General features: G+C 39.5%; 1 protein-coding gene across 1 annotated transcript; it reads right to left on the reverse strand.

The window, feature by feature from the left end:
• Positions 1-573: 573 nt before the first annotated feature.
• Positions 574-22,044, reverse strand: SLC5A7 (solute carrier family 5 member 7). The gene is made up of 9 exons (XM_084617479.1): positions 21,986-22,044; positions 20,396-20,618; positions 13,688-13,801; positions 11,780-11,935; positions 9,103-9,251; positions 6,739-6,873; positions 4,038-4,191; positions 2,401-2,618; positions 574-1,661 (listed from the first exon to the last, which is right to left on the reverse strand). The coding sequence occupies exons 2-9, from the start codon at positions 20,571-20,573 to the stop codon at positions 1,020-1,022; spliced, it is 1,746 nt and encodes a 581-aa protein (XP_084473605.1). The 5' UTR covers positions 20,574-20,618; positions 21,986-22,044; the 3' UTR covers positions 574-1,019.
• Between the last annotated feature and the right edge of the window lie 447 nt (positions 22,045-22,491).

The raw sequence follows: 22,491 nt of genomic DNA on the forward strand, positions 1-22,491 counted from the left end.
CAAAGCATAAATTCCCATTACTTCACCCAGAGCTTAATTTTCAACTCAATTTATTGCTTTAATTGTTTTTTATAAACAGGTTTTTTATCCTCTATTGGTGACAGCCACTCAGAGATAGAAAGGAAAGACGTCTGTTGTAATATACTTTAAGTTTATCTTGCATATTGCATAAGATAACACCACTTTAAAATAGTGATATCTTTTTAAAAAGAAAAGGAGGACTTGTGGCACCTTAGAGACTAACAAATTTATTTAAGCATAAGCTGTAGCTCACGAAAGCTCATGCTCAACTAAATTGGTTAGTCTCTAAGGTGCTACAAGTCCTCCTTTTCTTTTTGCGAATACAGACTAACACAGCTGCTACTCTGAAACCTGATATCTTTTTGAACCTTTTGTAAGTATAATACATTTAACCCTTCTATGAGGAACTTATTGTTAATCACACACTTAATTACTTTAGTAGAAATAATAAAATACTGGATGTATTTTTACAAAATTTGTTATAAAAAAAAGCAAGAAAGGTTGTTAATTATTACTTCTTGTTCAAGCTACCTGATAATTAGCAATGAATCACTTACAGTAGTGACCACATATTTTTCAATTAATGCCAATATAATGCTGACTGCTCATTATTTTAGAGTGACCATATCATAATCTCACAGATGACTGAATACAAATGTCAAGTATCTTTATATACTGGCTGACCTAAATAATTTTCACTGTTTTTTGTTACTTATATTTTGTGTTGTATATATTTATTAAATTCTGTAGTATCAAGATCTGTTTGCATGGGGGGAGATGCGGAATTTATCCTTTGTTTGAGATTCTATAACTCAACATAACAAGTTTGATAATAAAATACAACAGTTTATTCCCCAGGCTCCCACTCTCATAGAAGTGATTTAAAGAATTGTGCAGTGGCATTTTATTCTGGGTCCCTGTTTTTCTTCTGCTAAAATGCCTCTTACCATTCTTCATGGGATACCCTGTTGCACTGCATTTTATGTGAAAGCAGAATTTCATTTTGTGTTGGTCACTAAGTTATCTTCAGCACTGGATAGCTCTGGACTTGAATCAATGTCACTGAAGGCCTCCTTATTTGTGAAAGTTGAGTTCAGAGTCAGACTGTGCCGAGGCTTCACAGGTGCAAGCTCATTTAATATAATATTGTCACTTTTTACAAGAGTTGCTTTGTCCATGTTTTCTTGACTGTACCTCGCAACAACAGCATCAAGGAAGTCTAATTTTGGTGGCAAAGAACCACTTTCAAATAAATATTTTGCTAGGTAGGAGACTGCAATATTAGTGAAGAAGGAGGTGAGCATAGCAAGTGTTTTAAATGGGAAGCGTTGGATGTATATATGATTTTTATCTGCGTAGTAACCAGGATAGAAGATCAAGGGCTGAAGGTAAAGGTATGGTTCTCCTCCAGTAATTCTGAGAAGGAGGCCAAACAAATATCCTGCAATGGCACCGTAAGTGTTAGTTCCTTTGATAAATAACACACATAAGAGTTGTGGGAAGATGATGATGTAAACGAGATCAGAACTGAGATACCAGAGTCCATAAACTGACTTAGCTAGCAGTGCCATTGCTGTTGCTGATGCTCCAAAGACAAAAATAGTGATTCGCATGACCCAAATTATTTCCCTGTCTGAAGCCTAAGAAAAAAGAAAAAAGTGTTAGTTATCCATAGCAATGCATGTATGACTTTTATTATGAATAGATCACACATAAAACTCTGAAAAATCAGAGGATTTTGCATGATTCATAATCAGATATTGTGAAAGATTTAGCAAGATATGTAGCATGTAAGAACAAAAAAATTCAAGGGGCGTGGCTGTCCCCTCCCATCCCCCCCCCAATTTTTGCAGCTTTAGGGAAAAATAGTTTAATATAGCGCACAATCAAAAGAACAAGTAGACTGACAGAACTGAATTTTAAAAATAAGCACATCATGAAACAATTTGTTGATGTGAGAACATATCACTTCATTTACACCGACAGGCTTTTGAGCTACAGTTCATTCTACTCAATTTCAATTTGTCAAATGATTTCTAAACATTTTTGATGTTAATCGGTGATCTGAGAATGTCTCTAGTTAATGATTTAATAAAACTTGTGCTGACAATAATAATTAGGAATTGTTCAAGTATATTGTAACACCATGAATAGAGCTAGCTACAGTTTGAGCAGATGTTATTTTTTCACCTATGTAATTAATCATAATCACCAGGATTGCTTTGATTTTTCATTTTCTTCATTTAATATACTGTAATAAGAGAAATGTTACATTTTATCTTACTAGAGATAGAAACAAATGGAGAAAATTGTCAGTGTCACTTTGAAAGTCTCCCCAACACCTTTTCATTAAAAAAATAAATTGAAATTTAATCTCACATTTTGTCGAAATGAAAGTTGATAAATGTTTCGAGCAAACATAGAACTCGCTGATAAGATTGAAGAGTCAGCTGATGACATTACAGCAGCAGATACTGCACCAAGGCCAAAGAAAGAAATATAGACAGGACAAAGATATTGAAGCACAATTGGTAAAATCATATCTGCTTCTTGCCTCTCTGTGGGGTCTGGTAAACCATACATAGTCTTGTTCCAATCTGTAATACAAAAATATATACATATATATGTAATTGATTGTAAAGGATACATATTGACTTCTTTGCCTTTGTGACTAATCAGTGATCCAGTGCATATTGTCATGTGCATTCATGCTCATTGAGCCTATGCAAACCTTGCCAATTTGAGTTCAGATGGTTGCAGCAAATCTAAACCAGCTGTTCTGCTTTGCAGGGGGTTTGTACCACCTGAGGTTCTGTTGGAGGGGTGGGCTCATTTCAGCCTGAACACTCCAAATACACCTGGCTAAATTTGCTGATTTCACAATGAAACTAATGGGTTGTGCTAGCGTCTTCCCCACTAACCTCTGCACCCGAAAGGCCCCTTCCTTTTTGTTGCTATGGTCTGATCCAGTGGCCCTCAACCTTCCTGCCTTCTTGGAATCTTTTGGGTGGCCATGTAGCCTGCTGCCCTCATCTGACTCTTTGAAATCAGTGCACGGGACTATCCCCGAGGCCCAGTCTAGGAAAGGTCTTCTGCCCCCAACTCCTCCTAATCATTAGCAGCATCTTGGTGCTGCAGATCACTGTTCTGCATTGACCACTCCCTGGGGAAGCACTAAGTGTCTCGTGACCAAAACTAGAACTAAAGAAACTCTGTGTTTCTCTAGCTCCTGTGCAGGACAGCATGGTGTATTAAGACATCAGACTTCCCTAGAGAGCAGTGCAACAACAGGAGCAACAACATGTCCTGTGGTTCTGTTGCTGAATTGGAGTAGAAGGAAGGAATGCCCCAGGATATATGGCAGCGATTGCTGAACACAGGGTGGCTTTACCTACATAGCCACTGCCCAGGTGTTTGGAGTATGAAATATCTTTTTGTTATGCTTGCACAATGCCTAACAAAATGGCCTGTGGTCCATGGCCCGTGGCTGGGGCTCCTTGGCAATACAAATGCAAATTATATTATTAATAATAATTAGCTAATATCAGGATGTAACTCAAACTAAAATATTGGATCAAGTTTGTGATCAAGTTTGTGTGAACTAGGAGAGGCAAAATAACAGCAGCAACAGGGAAAAAAATCCCAGCTGCAATAGCACCAGGTTCTACCACTTGAACAATAGTAAAATCTTTGTAAGATGGTATTTGCATAAGGTCTAAGACACACACAATTAACTTGCTCTGATTCCATTCAATAGAAGGTAGTTTTAGACATTTACAATAGGTAGTTCATGAGTGGATTCAAAATATATTAAATATTTACATCATTAGACTGAGCTATGGGATACTTTGAGTCAAAAGAATGTTCTGTACAATTAAATTCAGGTCTATTCTTGTGTAAAGGAAATCAGGAGAAGTTTAATGGTATTATCTAGCTGGATTATATTGAACACACACTCTATAAGGGTTTTCACACACTGATAGTCATGGTTGTATTCACTCTGTTCAGTCATTTACCTGTTGATGCTCCTATTGCACCAATGAGTATTGCAGGAAGGGCCATCACAAGACAGCCAAAAGCAGCCAGAAAGGATAATACTTGAGCATATGTGGCAGATGAAGAAGAAAGAACTCGCTGAAAATATGCTTGCCATGGGATTCCTCCCAACATCTGCAAGTACAATAAACAACATTCTATCATTTCTGGTTTACTGAGGGTTTCTTTAATATATTTATATACACTGGAACAAGCAACAGCAATAATCCACTGTTGTTACTACCTCAATTATATATACTATCAAAAATTTCAACCAGGCACAGCCCATAACAATTGAATATTTTCACTCTCTCAAGTAACACTGAAATCTTTTGATGTGTAATCACATCTCTGTGCAGGCCATTCCCTTGAACAATTACTTTGCACTTCACCAGTCATCCAAAGATCTCAATGAGCATCACAAATACTAATTAAGCCTTACAACAAAGATTAGGAAATATTATCAACTAATTTCATAGATGGAGAATTGACATACAGAGCACCCTCTTGAACCAACTAAATCTACCTTAGGCACCAGTGGGATTTGAAATGAAGATTTCTTTGTACTTGAGACATGTTTTAGACCTACAAACCATATGTACTTTCAACTCAATCCTCAAATAATTCTTCTAAGCCATGCAGCCAAAGTAATATCAATGGGAAGTCTAAGAAAGCGGTGACACAGAACTTTCAAACCATCATAATGGTAGAGAAACAATATTTTTTCTTTTAAAAATGGTGCATCTCTTCTTCTATCTTGTTGAATAACAGGAATCATGCTTAAGTAAATTTAAAAAGACACAAAAATCTACATTACAAGTACATGACTAAGGTTGCAATGTCAAGTCTGTCTAGAGAGCAGGGTTTGAGTAGTGTCCAAAATATAAGGAATGGGGCCACACATTGAACAAAGAGAAAACAAAATATTAAACGGCTGCTCATTGACTGAGCACCATTCATCCTGTGCACGGTGTGTGGCAGGGGTCCTGTGAAAAAGGTAATATGTGATCATATAGTTAATAAGAACAGGAGTACTTGTGGCACCTTAGAGACTAACCAATTTATTTGAGCATAAGCTTTCGTGAGCTATGAATATGCTCAAATAAATTGGTTAGTCTCTAAGGTGCCACAAGTACTCCTTTTCTTTTTGCGAATACAGACTAACACGGCTGCTACCCTGAAACCTGTCATATAGTTAATGACTGTTATTATAATGCATACACACAAAGGGCATTCACAGGCAACCTAAATTCTGACATTTCTTCATTTTTGAAAGTTTGGCTTTATAGTCTTAATAGTGGTTTTTTAATACAGTTTTTTTTTGTGTGTTTATGCACATAACTTCCTAAGTTTTTATAAAATGCATTCCATCATATGGCATCATATTGACACCCTCGTGAGCCATCTACAGGGTTGGAACCTTCTGAACCACCAAACAGACCTCTTCCCCTTGAGCTAACAGAGTAATAGAGACCAGTAATATGTTCTATTCCTCTACAGCAGTGGTTCCCAAACTTGTTCTGCCGCTTGTGCAGGGAAAGCCCCTGCCGGGCCGGGCTGGTTTGTTTACCTGCCGTGTCCACAGGTTCGGCTGATTGCAGCTCCCAGCAGCCGAGGTTCGCTGCTCCAGGCCAAAGGAAGCTGCTGGAAGTGGCGGCCAGTACGTCCCTCAGCCCGCACCACTTCCAGCAGCTCCCATTGGCCTGGAGCAGCGAACCACAGCCACTGGGAGCCGTGATCGGCCGAACCTGTGGATGTAGCAGGTAAACAAACCAGCCTGGACTGGCAGGGGCTTTCCCTGCATAAGCAGCAGAACAAGGTTGGGAACCACTGCTCTACACCTTCCCCAAGTTGGCCAAATTTGCCTGATTTTCAGAGGGATAGCAAAAGTTACAACCCTGGCACCCAGGGCATCAAATTCCAAGTTCCTGCTCTAAAGCATGGGGGCACTTGAATTCTCAAAGGAAAGGGTGACAGAATCTTTTAACATAGGCAAAAAACACATATATTTTCTAGCTCCGTTCTCAGAAACAGCTGAACCATTTTGGCTGAAATTTTATAAATAAATTAATTAATTCAGCCTGAGGCATTCACCTGGAATAGAAAGTTATATGTCCAAAGTTATAAGCAACTGAAAAGAAGGATGTTATAATGCAAAGTGCTGGGCAACCTTAAGAATACATGGAGTTACCAGCCGTTCCTATACTAAATGGATTTTGCAAACATTAAACTCAGTTTCACTCTGGCATGCATCTGTCTGTCCATCCATCCATCCAAAGTTTTCTAACTCACCTACAACTGTGGCATCTTTAATCAGCTGTATATAGTATTTATTGCCTCCTACAATATAGTCCTCTGGCAAGAATACCATCTGTTAAATCATATCCCTATTCTATTCCTTAACTTTAACTGGGTCAACTCTTTTAGCTAAACAATATTTAACTGCTTTGCTGATGGCCCTCCAGTTCAGCTGCTGTGCTGCCATATTCTACTGAAATTTCATTGAAATCAATTGACTATCAGGATATATCTGGTATATTCATCAGCAGTGAAGAAGTTAAAAATCTCCATGCACAGTTTACTGGCAACTTTTAATTAGCCACTTTACATTTACACATGTCACATGGCAATACACTATGAATGATTAAATGCTTTTTTTCTCTCATACAAGCCATGACTTACCAGTAAAAAGAAATTGTCAAGCCATGAGTAGACATCAAGTGATTCAATGGATCCAAGCCAAGACTCTTTCTGCCCAGCTGTGAATCCAATGTTTTTAACTGCAGGATGTGACATTGCAAAAGGAACACTGATCCACTATAACCAAAGAGTGACATTTTATTGAGCGTAACAATCTGTGCAAAAATTATGAAATTATTGTATGAAACATTTTACTCAGTATTTTTCTTCTTACTGTGTGCTTTAGCTCAAATGTCAAGTTTAATCACAAGAGAACCAAATTCTCTGTTGGTGTAAATTCACTGATGCAGAGGTGGATTAGGGGTTTGTGGGGCCTGGGACAGAGCAAGTGGGGACCCTTCCCCATCCCTTCTGTCTGCAGCCTCCCCCCACTCCCTTCCCCCCCTGCTCTGCCTGCCTGATGGTCCTGCCAAGGAAATGGGTTAGGGTGCAGAGGCTCACCCTGTTTTGCCCACTCAGCACTCCTGTGCAGGGGTGCCCATTTTTCCAGGGGCTCCCCAATTGGCTCCTTGGCATGGGCCTCGTTGGCCCAGTGGCTAATCCGCCACTGCACTGAAGTCCACAGAGTTATGCCAGTGGAAAGTTTGGCACAAAATGTAGGTACACATAAAAAGCAAATATATAGAGATAAGAGGGAATTATGCTATAAATCAATGTTTCCCAAACTTTTGAAAGCGGAGTCCCCTTCAGGAAAATGAAACCATCTACATGTCCCTGTATTGGAGCAGTCACTTGAAATCCGGCCAGAGGGGCTGGTGTTTGCCCCAGGGATGTGCCTTGTTCATCCCCACGAAATTCTGCTCAAATTTGGTCAAGTTCTAAGCTTTAGAAAAATCACAATTTGCATATGCTCAGTAACCTTTAGATTGTAGGAGCTAAAATCTGTGAAGATTTTATCCACACTGGGCATGCTCCAGCCCAGAGCTGAACAGGACTTCCCCTTCAATTGATGCTCTGGGTGCTGCGAGTTGTGCTGAGTCCAGGTCTGGGCACCTGAACTGAGAACAGGGAGTCTGTCTCTCTTGTGCTCTCATAGGCCTCCACTGGGACGAGGCATCTTAAAAGGGGAAGCTGCCTGATCTGACAGCAGAGGGAACAAGAGCTGGACCTACTAGGGGGTGGACACTGGGGTGAAGGCCATCAGGATGGGAGAGGGAAACGGGGAGGGGGAGGTGGGGTTGTGGGGAGACTGTGATTGGCTGAGCAAGGAAACTGGGACTGAGAGACAGGAACAGAAACAGGGAGAGCCGAATGAAGCAGGATTAGTGTGCGGGTAAAATAGTATGTGATCAGGTCATTAAAGACTGTGCTGCAATACAAACACGTAAGGGGGCCAAATTAAAGTTGCACAGGCATCTTTAATGCTGGCATTTCCTAAGAATTGAAAGTTTGACGTTGCCATTTTAATAATGTTTGTTTAGCGTAGCTGTTGTATGTACCATACACGCATACAGTGATTAAAGGCAGATTCTTTGCTGCGTACAGTTTATGTTGAACTGAACAGAAGGGGAGGGGTTTCTCGGTAAATTCAGTAATGGATCCATTATTCTATGCCCTAATCCCAAACACTGGCATAGTTTAGGACAGTCTAGGGACTGCTCTGAACTGTGCCTGAAGGCTATGTTTCCTTAGGGACCAAATGCCAGCTGGGGATTTCTGGAGCAGTTCGCCCTCTGGCTGCTCACCCTCTTGCACTTCTTCACCCTCTGTGCCACAGGCCGCTGGGAGGGAGGTGAAGGGGCTGGTTCCAAAAGGTGTGTGTCAGCTAGGACTCCCCCATACCAGGTATGTCCCCAGCTGAGGAGTTACAAGAGGTTTGGCATTGCCTAAGTGGTTCAAAGGCATGGAATCAGCCAGAGAATAGAATCCTGTGTCCCTCCTTCAAACTCTTACATGTCATCAGTGTATGGGCTCACTGGCACTGCATCAGTGTATGCAGCTCTGTGCTCACAGAGGTCCCTCTGGAATCAAACTGGAGCAGTTCTGCTGTGCAGGCTGGATTTGGAGGCTTTGCATGAGGAAGAGGGGGCACGACTGGTTGCTTATGGGACAGATGTATAGATCCACTGCTGTGAGAATCTTCCAGTCCTCCTTTGAGCAGAAGCTCTTTGGGTCAGTGGAAGGCTACTTCATACTGCCACTAGGCTGAAGTAATGTCTCTGTAGAACCACACTGCTCGGCAGCATGGTGAGGGGAAGGATTTCTTCTCCCCACTCCCAGTGACCATACTCAGTTCCCAAGCCGCAATTTAGGCTGGGCTCTGGGCCTCTGGATCAGGCCTATTTTCCAGAGCAAGACCACTATGCTTAGAAAAAACAACAATGAGATATAAATGAGAAATCTCACCAGCCCCAGGAAGATGCAGAAGAGCTGAACCACATCAGTATAGGCCACTGAGTATAGTCCACCCACCAGAGTGTACATAATTGCAATCAGGGCAGAAACAATCACTGAAATATTGACATCAATATCAATGATCACACTTATGGTGGCACCTGCAGGGGAAAACAACAGACTTTAGCTCTTCTGCTCTCTTCAGTCTCCTTTCAGAAGCCAGTTTCAAGATCTGTCACACTCTGCAAAATAAAACTGTGCTTTGCTTTCTTTGGCCTGTTTTTCACTTTTAAGATCCAGTCGATAGTAAGGAGAAGGTGTGGAGCTGCATTCTGCCTCCTCCCAGGAAGACAAAAAGCCTCCTGGAGCTCCTGAGCATGCTGGGAATATGTGCTTGCAGCTACACCCCTTTCCAGGCGACAGCTCTATGGGCCAGTGCCAGGTTACAGGGCAGGTATATGGCCCTGTCTCCTCCACATCTCATTTGCAACACCATATGTCCTTGAAGGAGTAGGGAGAGAGTAGTCCCAGACCCTGTGCTCTGTTAATTGTAGAAACTGCAATTCTGCCTCTTTCTGACTCAGGCTTGGCAGAGGGAAGGAAGGCAGGCTCCGCCGTACACCCTCTCCTCACATTGTGTACCCTCACAAGGGCCAGGAGACAATGGCTTTGATTTCTCACTCTGTCCAAGCTGTGCTGGCTTCCCTAATTCACAGCTGCCCAACCCTGGCAACAGTTGGGGCTTCACAGGGATGGACCTTACTCACATCACTGGATGATGGGTATAGTGGAGCTGTGCTTCTCCATGAGCCTCCCTCCCCGCCCTCTCCTGCCTACACCCCTCCCTTTAGGGTGGAGGGTAGAGGAATGGCTGGGATATGGGGGGGGGGGGCAGAGGAGACACTTCCACTGGATTTACACCAGAGGCTTATTTCCCTGCCCAGGTGGAATTCTCCATCCACCTTCTTCAATTGCTTTAACGCCACTTTGATCTGCTGGCCTGGGGGCAAAGTGGCCAGCCCCCAGTGTTTCCAGATGTTGTGTGTATGGACATTATGCTAGAAATTAATGGCTTTTGTAGTATTGATTAAATACACCTTATTTCTACAGCACAAAACTTTAACATACATTCAAATGCTGAATCTCAATAAAGCAATTAGTATATTTTCCTTAGATGAAAAAAAAACCCAGTGTCACATGAGTGCATCTTTTATCATTCATTTTAAAAATTCTTCCCCCACTAATTGCAGAATGTTTAATTTAAACCATCACAATGACTTGTAGGTGTGGCATCTCTCCTGTATGTAATCACTAAGGTCCGTGTGAACCCATAGATGGGAAAGACCTAGCAGTACAGCTCCTGCAGAAGCTGCGTTGTCTTAGGGCTTCAGGGAGCTACTGGGAGGCATGCTGTTGCTTCACAGATGCCTTCAGAGAGCCTCCAAGATTCATGGGTTCAGGGATGGAGCCACATACCTTACTTATACTCCTGCAAACCTGTCCCTTTCTCCCAAGTGAAGAACTATGAGGAAATTCAGAGTCAAAACTTATTCCCCATAGTGGATATAACCTTCATAGGGGAGAATGGTCCAGTAAATTTGGGAACACAAAATGGATGACTTTGTTCAAATAGTAGCTAAAATGGAGAAACCTCCCAATTTTATAGTCTTTAATTACCACTTGTTAATATAACATGCTAGAAAAGCAATCACAATACTTACTTTCTTGCTTTGAAATACAACAGAAAGCCTTCTCAAAAATCAATTGATCTTCATTCAAAAAGAAAGAACATTTTAAATTCTCAGGAAGTTCTTTGAGTCATTCACTTCCCATCACCTCAGCAGGCAGTTTGCTCTCAGGTTCTTAAGGGTCTTGTGATGAAATTATGGAGAACAAGTTCCCCAGTGCTTTGCAGTTAATCAGAGCACAGTTGGAAAGAAGCTTTAAATTTTATTTTTTGTTTAAAAAAAGATTGCCCTGTAAAGCAGTATTATACATGTGCACTCTGTGTGTTACTTGGTTTGAGTCACTACCACGAATGGTGATTTAACTCAAGAGTTTTCTCCATTTTTGAAGGGATAACAAAATTCAGATCTCTAATAGGGACGGGAGAATGGAGGTGTGATTTTCTATATACAAATATTAGTCTTCCTTTCTGACCCATGTTTCCATTAGTTCTCTGAATCATTTTTGAAACCTAAGAATGTTCTTTATGTTTCCAAATACAGATGCATTCTGAGTTTAACAAGATTTAGGTTCCTTGATTAGTCACAGCATTGCTTCTGTTCTATGATCCATTGAAATTGTTTTACATCTAGGTCTCCTACAATGGTTGAATGCTAGGGATCATACCATTTATATACACTATCAAAAATGTTGCGTGACTATCCTCTTTCTTTGATAGCTATTACTCCTGGTTGCTGTGATCTTGAGGCTGTCAACAAAAATTGTGTGACTGAAAATAACAAAATGCTTTAAAGTATACTGAGATAATCAAGGTTCTGATAATTGGGTATTTCTAGGCCAAGACAACTGTCCCTTTAAAAAATGTTTGGCCAGGGTAGTTAGCATTTTAAAGCAGTTTCTGGGTTCAGGGGTTGCTTTTGAACTGGTGCTTCTGTTATGCATTTATGATTTTTAAAAACTCCCTCTGGACAGTGAACTAATGTTTTTACTGCTGATCCCTTACCTAACGCAGAGAAGATGGCTGCGGCCCAAAACATCTCTCCCATTAGAGCGGGTATAAACAGGAGCCCTCCCATTCTTTTTCCATAAAGCTGTTGAAATGGGTCTAACATTGTCACATAGCCTTTGGAACGCATGGGTTTTGCAAAAAATAGACCACCTAAAAATTAAACAATAGAAAACGCTAACTTTAGTGGAGAAATGCATTTACAGTCAGTAAAACACTGCTGGTTTTCACAGGTGTAATCGTGTCTGTTGGACTGTTTTTAAAATAAATTTAAAATGTAATTGTAATTAAAATATCCTCTCAACATGAAAGGAAGGTTTATTTTTCCATGTAAAGAAAACAGTGGTTCAAAGAGCAGGATAAAAATGAATGAAAATCATTTAACACCCCCTACCCTATGCACATACACTATACTAACAAACATGGTTTGGTTATGAAAAACAAAATATGGATTTGTAAGGCTCGGTGCTTTAGTGCATTCAGCCTGCTGTGAGGGGTGCTCAGTTCATTTTCATTTACTGTAAAGACGCTTAGCTTGGGATCAACATATTGGAACAGGACTGCAAATTTTTTTTTTTTGCTCTAATTTTATTTGGTGATGTACCCACAAGCCAGACACGAATGTCCAGCATGAGAAAGGAAGGAATTTACCAAGCATTATGTCTAAGAGAAGAACAGGGTTAGATGACTGGAAAGCATATCTGGGGAAGCAAGGAGCCACCTGGTAGGGGAAGGATGTATAGGTAGAGATGAGGAAAAGAGGCAGAAAAGCATCAGCAGGAGACATAGGAACAGAATAGATGGGAGGGGAAATGAAATGAAATGAAGAGCCAAACTAGACAGTGGGAAAGGACACTTAGCACATTACCAACAGATAAAAATAAATACATACATTCCTGATAATACTTTTCCATTCAGACAATTGCTGTAGTTGATACAGGGAGCTCATGTTAAATAATAAGATGATGACAAATCAGTCAGGAGTTAGTCTATGCTATTGTGCAAGGGAAGGAAAGTGGTTCACAAGACAATAGCTTTATTAAGTGGTGCTCCGCCCTATGAAGAAGGCTGAGAGCCCCTGTTCTACAATGAATTTTACTTTCTGTATTTTTTTTGAATGAAATAAAAAGGAATTGTGATGTCAGACCAACTCCCTTTTGTGCAAATAAAATATACTATGTCCACTTAAAACAACCGTAAGACTATATTTATGAAGGCAGAAGTACTGTACTTAAAAAACAAACAAACAACTACACTGTCAATACCTTACATACCAGCAGCCATTCAGTGTTAGCCTCCTAATTTTGGTATATCACTTTGGCTTTCATTCTGCATTTGAGGGGAAAGAAGGTCCCCTGTTTAGGGCACTAGCACAGGCGTTAGGAACCCTCAGTCAATCCCTTGCTCTGCCACAGGTTTCCTGTATGACCTTGGGCACATCACTTAGTCTCTCTGCCTCAGCCCTCTGCCTGTAAAATGTTGATAATAGCACTTTGCTGCTTCAAAGGGGTATTGTGAGGATAAACACATTCAAGATTGTGAGGTTCTCAGATATTAGGGTGATGAGGGCCATATATAGTACCTTTCATAGGCAGATTTGAAAGACACAAAATCTACTCAAAATAAAAGCTTTATATTACTGTAGCAGTCCTCTAAAGCATTCAGAAGGGTTAACTTCTGGGTGTCAAAGGAAGTCTTGGTGATTTAAGATTTCAAATTATTTCCAATAATTAGTAATGCATTAATTTCCTTTCTAAGGGACTGACTGAAAGCCCATCAAAGTCACTGGAAAGACCACCATTAACGTTAATGCCTTTAGTATCAGGTCCTAATTGTGGGGTTCCAATAACAATTTTAACATCTGTATATTTTAAGAAATGGAGAGACTAATTTATTTTTGCTTACCTAAAACCAGACTAAGGGAATAGCCAATGGGTGCCTGAGCCCAAGCCAGCCCGTAGCCTGGGACATACACAGCTTCTGCTGTCCCATTGATATAGCCTCCTCCAACCCAGGTGGCTGAAAAAGAGGAGGAAGAACTGAAAACATAAACTCTATTTTGATAGTCAACATTTATCATAACTTCTAATATAGAATTATAAGCTGAACTCAACACAGAACATTCTTAACATTTAAATTTAACAAGAGTTTAACCAATGAGGGTCCTTAAAATGTGTCTCAAGTTTCACTCTCCAGCTAAGTTAAAAAATCTATAGATTTAGCCAATTTTTAGTTCTACAAATACCATTTAAAAAAATTAGAGCTACGGTGGGCATGTCCCACCGAAATATTTAGACTTTGCCTAATCTGTATTTAAGCTTGCTAAAGACATATTCCTGAATGGAGCTGTGCTATATGTAGAGGTCCTGCTTTCATTCACATGAAGAACTAACTGCAACATTTGTGATATCCCCAACTGCTGGAAGCTAATGCACTCATTCTGTCTCTGATGGCAAATTGCCAGACCTTGGAGGCTGAGGATCAAGACTAAGTCTCAAATGCAGATCTCACACACTGAAGTGTATTGTAATTAGATCTGGGTAAATAATTCATGGCAAATAATTGCAGTGAATATGATTTCTTTTCCTGTTTGCAGATTGTCTGCAAATAGATCTTGATTTTCTCTAACGTATTTATACCGATACTTGCTGAATAATATTTATGAATTAATATTTGTGTCTGTAGTTTGTTCATGGGCAGTTCATTTACAAATATTAGATTTTTGAAATGCAAAACCCGAGTGGTTTTGATTGGACACAGAGGTCACAAGATTTTGTTCTTATTCCCTGATTAGATGAGAAGGAATGTAACTCTTAGAATCATACTTCCAGAGTAAAAACTTGTGATTCGAAATTCACTTTCTATGAGTATTCTGCAATATGCTGTCAGCAGTCACTGTTTCTACAAACATTCGTGCCAATAAACAAGTGGGGGGTGACCACAGATGAAACAAATTTATTTAAAAATTTAAATAAACTTTTATGGTAGATTGTTTACAGTATTCTCCCCACACTTTCTGTAATAATATCACTCAACCACTGAGCAGGTACAAAATGTGGGTTTGTGTGTTTTTTAATTTTGAAGCTAAATCTTGTACTTTTCCAGAGGCTAAGGAACAAAGCTAACAGTGGGGTTCTGACTACAAATCAAAATAAGGAATATCTTCTACTCTGCATTCTGAATCATAGCCCTGGTCCAGTGTGCAGCTGCAAATGTTTGTAGGAGATGTATCTGGGACAGCAGTGGAAGATCTGCTCCTGGTAAAAGTGGCCAAATCCTTCTGCCTGTGATCCTGCTGTTGTCAGTGGACATCTTGGTAGCTTGCCAAGATTTATTGGACAATACACAGACACTGGCAATGATAATACTGCATGCCCAGATATCAAGAGATAGAAGGAGCACACTCACCCCATTACTGATCCCTGGCACCAGGACCCAATATTACAGAATCACTGACATACTGCTTATACTATAGGCTTTTGTATCCACTGACAGGGATGGGTGGAAAAGCTGGAGAAAACATGGTCCAGTCTAGTTTGGTTCTCCAGTGTCCCGACATGCCTGTGATACGTATTGCTAGCTGTATGTTAAAGAGTATAGGGATTGAAGTGCCTAGATACTATGATTGTAATGTCTACATTGAAAATGCTTAGGTGGATGGATGGATGTTTTATCTTCTTCACTTGGGAAGGTGGACATAGAATCTGTAGAGTGGTGCCCAGTACTCAAAGTCCAAGGCTGGAATAACTTATTGCCTGAGTCAGATCAATTGCACAAAGCATTGGTTGCATATGAGATGGGGAGTAACAGGTCAGGACCCCGGACTTTCTCATTCCAGTCCACCCACTTTTCTTCCTATGCTGCTTAGGCATTTTATACCTGCTATAAATCATATCGGAGTATGGATATCAGGGTTCTGAATGCACAGAAGGGATTATTTTGTCCAGCACAGCCCTTTTCACTCAGAAATACTGACCAGCTTCCTTAGTACCGGACCAAACTCTTATTTTTTTTATTTTATCATATACTATATGAATAAGACAAAAATTCTGAGGTGCTGTTGCTAATGTATTAGCATATTTCTAATGGGATAATCTCTCATTTTAGGAAAGAATTGCTGGGCTTCACTTCATGGTCATTTCGGTTTCCTTCCCTCACAAAAACGCTCATGCAGTAATACTCATGTACATACATGGTTGCATATATAAGATAACCGATCATTGTATTGTTCTTTCTGATAGTTAGAATGTTCTGACAATGGCCCAGAGCATCTCCTGGCCTGGTTAGACCCAAGGATCTCTTAATAAACCTTTTCCTGAACCATTCCGTGGGGGTAGTGTTAGCTCTCACCACCTCCCTGCATGAACAGGGAGTTCTGCCCTCAGAATCAGATCTCTGAGATCAGTGCAGACCGCAGGAAATCTATTTCATACCCACTTAGGATATTGCCTCTCTCATTGCCATAGCTATGATCAAGGGAGGTGCTGGGGCAGGAGCAAGATCAGTCTGTAAGAGAGAGAGGCTGCTGATAGGACATTCTCCATGGAAGCACCATGACTTTCCACTCTTATCACAAATAGCCCAAATTGGTTAATCTTCATTGGACGTTACAGAGCTCATCTATTTTCCCAGGCTTTCAGGAGAAAGGGCTGGTATTTGAGGATAGGGTGGAATATTGTTCAGTATTAATTTTTTGGTTGGTCAGTTTCTGGATTTGGGGGTGAGGAGTGGATTCTAATTACATTTTAATTTGCAAGACTGTCTTTTAAACATCCGTTGAAAGAACCTAGAACATTGGGAAGGTGCTCTTTTGGGAATGCATACGTCATAATAAATACGTAAATAAGAGCCGTAATAGCTGGGATGACATAAGGATAAAGTTTCATTCTTAGATGTATATTTTCTGATACTTAGCTTTGCTAAGCCTCACTTTTAAAATTATTTTAATATAGTTATTGTGTGAGCTCCCTTTTTTAAACAAGCCAGCCACAGGGAATAAAAAAACTAGTAATCTGCAGAGTCAGTAACATATGGGAGACTATTTTAATCTTTTATCTGCCTACACTTCAGATGAAATACAGACAACACTAACTTTCCATTTTAAACGTACACTATGAGAAATGTTATAGACTATAATGTTATAGATTATGATGTGGAGTCAAATTCTGCTTTTAGTTCAGTTGAGAAACACAGAAATTCATATTACATGATCCTTCCACTTCAACATGTATCACAATATTGGATTTTTCTAGTAGTTACGAAGATAGAAAACCAGCTAGCATATCTTTATAAAACAATCTGCTAACTTATCACTCAAATTGTTATCAAGCTAATGAGATTTTGTAAAACAAAGTTACTAATCACACAAGCATCATATTGATAATTTTTCATTGTGTAAGAAAATGTAGTGCTCTCTCTGACTAAAATGAAGAACAGTGTCCAAGAATCGTTATTATTGTGGCTCCATTTGGAGCATTATTGTTAGGCTGTGGCAGCATTTTGATTAAACAACTTCCAGTGTTTTCCCCAGGGTTTAATCACAAACATAAACGTTTATGGTGGGCTGAAATTTGCCACGGTTCTCATCTCTGAGGTAATTTTTTTTTTACTAAATAAAAGGCTAATAATTTGTTCATATTCAAATTTATACATGTAAAATGATATATGAATTAAAGGCATAATTTGTTCTTCAATACACCTTAAACAATGTCAGGTTTAAAATTAAATTTTGTGATTTGTCCATAATTCAGTCTTCTAACTCTTTGTATTTTGAGAACAGCAGATATGTTCAGCTTTGAACCCTTGTGTGTTAAAACATATTATTTACTTTTTAATACAGCTGTTTCTTAAGAAACATAAACATCCATTTAGCTTTTCCCCATTGACATTATTCATTGGGGGTATACATTTTATAAACTGTCTAAATGCTTATTTACAAAATAAACTTTAATGAATCTAAGGGCCTGATCCTACTCCCATTGAACTCAATCCAAAAATTCCAATGGACTCCAGGACTGGGCCATAAATTTGATATTGAAAGCTGTGTACTCAGTTCTGCCACCCTCGTGTTGAGTAACACCTTACCCTTTGATTTCAGTGGTACTACTTGTGGAGTAAGGCACTGCTCAGCAGGAGTCAAGGTAGCAGAATTGGGCCCTATTCTAATAAATACAATTTTAAAAAGGAAGTTTTAAAATGTTAAAGTTTTTTTTTGTTCCCACATGCTTGTACTATGGGTGTGCTGTGATGCTGAATAAGCAGTTTTTCATTTACATTCTCATTTACGTGACATTTCTCATTTTTGAATTAGCATTTAAACAATTAAGGGAATTAATGGTATATATTTATGTTAGAATACTATTCCTGTAACTCAGGATTTTCAAAACTCAACCTAAAATACTTCCCTTTAACTCATTCTCCCTGGATATCACAAGATACTATCCAAAAATCAAAATCCCCTATTGTTCAGAGACATCAAAATACCAAGGCGTAACATGGCAGTTTCGTGGGTATTATGGTTGATTATCATCATCTTACATTTAAAAATTGCCTTTCATTCCTGCTTTACAAACTGTGTGGCCCAATCATCCCTACTCAAACAAGACTTAGGCCCTGATTCTGCATAAATGTATGAATACATGTACATTTGAGCACTGTGCGAAGTGCCATTGAACTTAGCATGGGACTAACTTTATGCACGGTTGGTAGTCCAACATTAACTTCAGTGGGGCTATTCACAGCATGTAAAATTAAGCATGTGCATCAGTTTTTGGATGATCGAGCCTTACACCTTAAAGTACATGGGATTTTTACCTGAGCAAAGACATCAGGACTGGACCCTGTGTGAATACAGGAAACATCACCAACACAGATGATCAGAGGATGACAATTCTGTTTTGCGGCAACTTTTGAGGTTTCAAAAAAATTTGCTTTTGTTCTTCCTTTGTTTTGGGAGAAAAACCTTAGGAATGTTTTCAAGATAATGGCATTGTGTCAGGAGGATGTGTGTGTCCTGGCGGTTAGGACTCGGATGTGATAGACCTAGGGTCAAGTCCCTGCTCTGCCTGATTCAGAGCAGAGTTTTTCATCCCAAATCAGGCAGAGCAGGGATTTGTACCTGGTTCTCCCACAGTTGAGGCCTAACCCTAACCACAAGCCTCCCCATACCCTTCTTTCATGAAAATGTTTGAGAGGTTTTGTTTTCATTCCAAGGTGGAAGTAAAACAAATTTTGAAACTTCAGAAATTGCCACAAAATGGAATCATCATCTTCCAGTCACTTCTACTGGTGATGTGCCTCATTTTGGCGAATGAGTTCTAACCAGAATTCGTCACCAGTGATCACTGAGCTCCCTTTGAATGGAGAAGTGGCAGTTCAGCAGGCAACAGGAACACACTACACTACACAACAGTGGAGGGAGGGAAGTAGAGTTTTAGCCTTGATTCAGAATCTATTGGATTTAAACAACATCCTGAACAATTTTCCTGCCCTACCACCAAATCTGCAGTCCTTAAGTGAGCAAAATTCCTATTGCAGTCAGTGGGAATTCTGCTTGATTAAGGACCACAGAATTTTGCTCTTAGTTTTTATGAGTCTCTTCCTTAACTCTGAAGCTGGAAAGACAGCACAAGAAAGAAATTTCAGTAGAATCTGATCAATCTAAATTGGAGGTGTAAGGGCCTAAATTGGAGGTGTTGGAATTGCATTAAGAATATCACAAATGTGAACGATTCTAAAACAAAATGACATATGTTTAAATAAAAAGATGACCTCAGTTCAGTTTGTATACAATATAATTTTGTACAAATTAGATAGACTATCTGAAAACACTTGCAATTTAGGGCCAGATTGTGATGCTTTTACTCATACTACTGAAGAGTTACTCACACAAGTAGCCCCATTGTCTTCCCTTAGTCCAGTGGCTCTCTCAGACACTCCAGTGCACCCCTTTGAGTCGCAGAGGTTGCGCTGGTATGATTGAAAGTAGAACTCAAATCTTCTCCTAATCTTTGTCCGCTAATATGAATATGCACAGTACAATATTAAATCATTTTGCCAAACTATGGCAAAATAGGGCAAAATAATCCCCTGTGTAATTCTACTGAAATCAGTGGAGTTAAATTTGGCCCGGTGCAGCAAAAATGGTCTTTGCTGCAGCATATTTTTCCATTTCTTTCTGAATTTAAAGTTTTTTCACTCCTAAAACACATCACTAACCCACAGGTTTGGGATGCTATAATAAAAGTAAACTGTATATTCACTCCACTGAAAAATTCTGATGACTCAGTCTTCTAACGAAAATCATTACTGCCCCAAATGTCTCTATTTTACTGATTAATATGGCACCAGTGTAAAATAAATAGAGTTAATTCTTCCTTTAGAATATAATAATGACTATTTAAATGACTGGCATATTTACTTATTCATTAAAAAAATACAGTATCAAACAATCAAAAAAAATCATCCATCTTAAATCATGACTGTGCACTGAAATTAAGATTTCTTTTCTCCACTTTGCATTATTCAAAACACAATATTGCCTATATCTTTTATTCACATGAAAGAAAGAATGAGATGCTATGTTTCAGGTATAAAAAAGAGGGTTTATCATACCGGTCATCGTAAATCCACCAACTAGCAAGCCTATATCTCTTCCACCGACTATGATAGCTTCTCTGCGATCTCCATCGCTGCCACTATTTTTGGTTTTCCAGGCAGCCCATATTCCAACAAACAGGATTGCCAGATAGAATACAATTATAGCTACCAGCCCCTCCACATGGAAAGGCATGTCGAAATCACGACTGTTCCCTGGATTGCTATTTCATTAAGACCTCTGGAGAGAATGCAATAATACATTATACACTATACATTTGATAAAAGCAAACCAAATAAATCAGACATGGCATGAGACCAATTAGAACCAAAATATAAAGAAAACTCAGCGGTTCATCAAAGAGAATATATGGATTATTTTATTAAATGGTTATTTCAGATGTAACCAGCAGTAATATGAGTTGTGTTTAAAACAATCGAGGTTACACCAATATTTCACAAACTTCTGACAAACCCTTGAAACTAAAAGCAAATGGTTACTTAAATTTTTTAAATTTGTTTCAGGAACAGAAAACTAGCATTACCTGAGTTAAACAAAACAATCTTGCTAAAAACTAGAGCCCTGCAAGAAATCACTTCTAATTCTAATTGTTTAATATCCTCCTTGATATAGTAGAACTCTCTACTCAAGAAATACTTTCGCTTACAGCCTCCAGAATAGAAGATATTAATAATATGAGCTGTTCATTTTTACAAAGGGTCTTTAATGAGTTTAAATCCATGCTACAAAATTATATTAAGGAATATCAAAAGCTGTGGACAAATAATAACCACACTAGAAAACTTAAGTCTTGGAATCTATCCCCATTTCCTCCCCACATTAACTCCCCATTCATCTCCTGTACTTATACATCTGTATTTTCCTGCTCTTGCACATCTGTATTTGCTTTTGATAAGAAAAATTCCCTGCACACCACAAAAATCTCTTCAATTTTGTCATTCATTTTATAAATAAAAAACTCCGTACATTTAAAAAAGTCAGAACAGTGCAACATGCCAAATAGAAGACAAGTGTAACTGAAATAATCTGAGATAAACAAACTCTGGAGGATTAATATTATTAAGAAATATACATATTCAGTACACCTTTGCCATCCTTTCTCACAGTTTCTTTGAACTCACTCTCAGTTACACAAAGAAATGAACCCTGTATTTTTATGTACTAGTTATTGACACAAAATATACAATCTTTAACGTATACTGTGGATCTCTACATAAAAAAAGTATTTAAGTTTGCATACAAGTCTATAAGTTAAGTTTAACTCCCCTTCTCCCCCCCAGGAATTGCCAATACTACTGTCATCTAGATAGCGTGTAGCAAATTCTTCCAATCTTCCACGTATCACCATCCAATACCTTTGGCATTCAAGCAAAGCAGGTAGCTTGTGGTTTCTGAGTTCGCACAGGCAAACCCTGAGCTTGCCTACTAGCTACAGTAGCAAGTTAGAGTTATTACTCCCATTCAGCAAAAATAGGATCCAGACACACACAGTTCCCTGCATCTTCAGCATCACTCAGCCAAAGCTTTCCCCCTCCAAAGCTTTTCCCTCCCCAGTGTCAATAATTCCAATCCCTGCCCCCATTCACCTCTTTTGTGGTAGGGTCTCCTCTTTCCCCTTCTTTCTGTGCTCTCTGTCTCCCTGTCTCTTGAAGTGGAGTCAAGCAGTCAGATCCCAGCGCCTTTTGTCCAGAGGTAGATTGTGAGAAGCTTTCTCCTTTTTTAAAGGGACAGTTACATTGCAAAGAGCTCCAGCCCTACAGGAGCATCACATCTACTAGAGCAAATGCACACAGTGTCCTGTACAACACGGCACACTACTGACGCAAGGGCAGTCACACGCCATGCCAGCTACGAGGCTCACTGTGTTCCCCTCTTCTGTGTGGGGAGTGCATCTGTCAGAGCTGGGGGGGGAGATATCAGAGTGCAAGGGGGGACTGAGGAAAGAGATGACTCAAAGGAGAATGTCTGTAGGAGCCATCCATTGGGAACGGAGGGAGGGAATGATGAGAGGGGAGAAGAGGGAGGAAGAAAAAAATAAAAGAAAGGATCAGAGAGGAGTAGGGAAGGAGGAAGAGAAGGAACTAAAAAGATT

The sequence above is a fragment of the Lepidochelys olivacea genome (assembly GCF_965140295.1).
Source record: "Lepidochelys olivacea isolate rLepOli2 genome assembly, chromosome: 1".
Classification (NCBI taxonomy): domain Eukaryota; kingdom Metazoa; phylum Chordata; order Testudines; family Cheloniidae; genus Lepidochelys; species Lepidochelys olivacea.

Excerpts from the sequence above, each read along its gene's own strand:
- SLC5A7 (XM_084617479.1), bottom strand. The coding sequence starts at position 20,573 with ATGCCTTTCCATGTGGAGGGGCTGGTAGCTATAATTGTATTCTATCTG. Across the intron at positions 9,252-11,779 it reads AGCCATCTTCTCTGCGTTAG|GTGCCACCATAAGTGTGATC; the intron begins GTAAGGGATCAG and ends TTTCCCCTGCAG. Across the intron at positions 4,192-6,738 it reads TTGACAATTTCTTTTTACTG|ATGTTGGGAGGAATCCCATG; the intron begins GTAAGTCATGGC and ends TTGTACTTGCAG.